Below are 2,181 nucleotides of genomic sequence, written 5' to 3' on the forward strand. Positions count from 1 at the left end.
ATGTCCCTTTTCCAGGGCTAGCTGAGTCATGCTCTTACACATTATTAGTGTTGCAGAGTGTGCCCTCTAAACCCCCGCCACCACCATAGCTCTGATGACATCATTTCAGATGTGCTTGGTCTGTGTACCCTTTGGCTCTAAGCCACATCTTGTCACTTACTTCTCCCTCACCTATTTAGTTCAGGGCCCAGATCTCTGTGAACTACCTGGTTTGGTCCCCCCAGGACCTAGATTCCCTGCTCAGGGCAGGAGTGAGGGAACCTCTTCTGTCCATGATGCTTACTGGTACCTAGGTGGAGGGTTTCTGCTACCCCAGGGGGCTCCTTCCTGTGCCTAGGAACTACTGAGTTCTCTGAGAAAGGATTCAAAGTCCTTGTCTGAGCCTCCTTCTTAAAGTTCTTAAAGGAACACTCCAGCTAGTTTCAGGATCAGTGCTACCTTGGCCTTGTGATTGAGGCAGGAAGTTGCTCTCACTGTTGCCATGGAAACATCGGTGGGGTCGATGAGGGTGGAGCCCCAACCCTGGCTTTCCTCCAGTCACCATGCTTAACACCTTGGCTTGTTCCAGAAAGCTGCAAAGCTGCAAGAAGAGTCAACGAAACCAGTGTTTATCCCTAAGATAGAGCTGGATCATGATTTGATAAAGGGAATCTACCAGGGTGCAGTGGACCTCAAGAGAGAGCTCAAGCTCTCCCTCAAGCAAGTACAGGAGAAGAAGACTCAGGAGCACTCTGGCTCAGGTAACAACAGTGGCCGGAAGCTGATGAGCCCTTTGGTGCCTTACGGTGGGAGAGGTATCATGCAGAACATTGTCGCTTGAATTCTTTCTTTCTTTTTGTCTTTTAGATTTATTTATCATTTATTTTATGTATGTGAGCACACTGTAGCTGTACAGATGGTTGTGAGCCTTCATGTGGTTGTTCAGAATTGAATTTTAGGACTTCGCTCACTCTGGTCGGTCCACTTGGCCCCACTCGCTCTAGCCCAAAGAATTATTTATTATATATAAGTTCACTGTAGCTGTCTTCAGACGCACCAGAAGAGGGTGTCAGATCTCATTACAGATGGTTGTGAGCCACCATGTGGTTGCTGGGATTTGGACTCAGGACCTCTGGAAGAGCAGTCAGTGCTCTTACCCGCTGAGCCATCTTACCATTCCCCAGCACTTGAATGTCAAGGATCCTGAAACTGCCTCTGCTTTGTCCTGATGTCACAGCTACTTTTCCATAAAGAGGAGTGAGGCTTGGTGTTCTGATGGGTGCCGGAGGCCAGCAGGGATGGGCTTTGAGTAGACTCTGGGTTGCCAGGGTATTTGTTGGACAGAGGGCTACTTTCAGAGAAATCTCAATTTCTTCCTTATTACTCCTTTTTATTCCTGCCTCTACGTCCCAACCAATATCATGTTTCTCTGCTTTACACAGACACACCACTGACTGCCAACACCCAATTCTGGGAACTGGTCCCATTGTGTGCTAGGCAAGTACCCCACCACTTCTATCCCTTGTAAGACCCCAGAGATTCTTAACCTAAGTTCACTACCCCACAGACCACAGCTTGTAGACAGATCGCTGCAATAACATGAGGTTTATTGATCCACACGTATGGGGTTGCATATCCTCTCAGGGAGAGACAACCCCGAGTCTAAACAGCATACACCTTATATACTCTGACAGAAGGCAGATTCAGGCAACAGGGCAGGTTGGCTTACTCTGATTGGCGCAGCATCAAACAAAGGATCTCTTCAGGCATTGGTTGGTTTGCTCGAGGGAACTATTCTTCGCTTCTCAGTCATATCCTGCCCGCTTATCTAACTCTGCACCTTGAAAGTCCCTCGGAATGGGCCAACCTGGAAAATTCCTGGAATTTTAGATGGTGAGGTCAGGGTGTTCTCAGAATTTAGCACAGGGAGGGAAGGGGGTTTATTCCAAGAACATCTAATATTGTGACCACCAGTTAGTTATTTTTGTTTTGGCTGGTCTTAGCCTGGTCATTCTGACTTAACATACTGACCATCAGAACTTTGTTTTCACAATTTTGAAACTTTGTTTCTACATTCCTAGAACTTAAACAACATCTGCTTGTTTAATTTCTACATCTTTATGACTTTGTTTCCCAGAACTTTATTCTTACATTCCCAGGCAGTTAAGTATTATCTTTATTACTTCATTCTCAAAACCTTGT

The 2,181-nt window shown here is 46.4% G+C and overlaps 1 protein-coding gene across 3 annotated transcripts in view; it reads left to right on the forward strand.

The window, feature by feature from the left end:
• Positions 1–2,156, forward strand: part of Trim25 (tripartite motif containing 25) — a 66,753-nt gene extending 64,597 nt beyond the window's left edge. For 2 of the 3 annotated variants that reach the window (XM_031350858.1, XM_031350861.1), the window contains 2 exons: positions 569–740; positions 1,422–2,156. In XM_031350858.1, coding sequence (XP_031206718.1) covers positions 569–740; positions 1,422–1,507 — 258 coding nt within the window. In that variant the 3' untranslated portion in view covers positions 1,508–2,156. Of the gene's footprint in view, positions 1–568; positions 1,045–1,421 lie in introns of those variants that run through there. The other variant, XM_031350860.1, reaches the window with a different exon arrangement.
• Positions 2,157–2,181: the final 25 nt, after the last annotated feature.

Source organism: Mastomys coucha, unplaced genomic scaffold (genome assembly GCF_008632895.1).
Source record: "Mastomys coucha isolate ucsf_1 unplaced genomic scaffold, UCSF_Mcou_1 pScaffold5, whole genome shotgun sequence".
Lineage (NCBI taxonomy): Eukaryota > Metazoa > Chordata > Mammalia > Rodentia > Muridae > Mastomys > Mastomys coucha.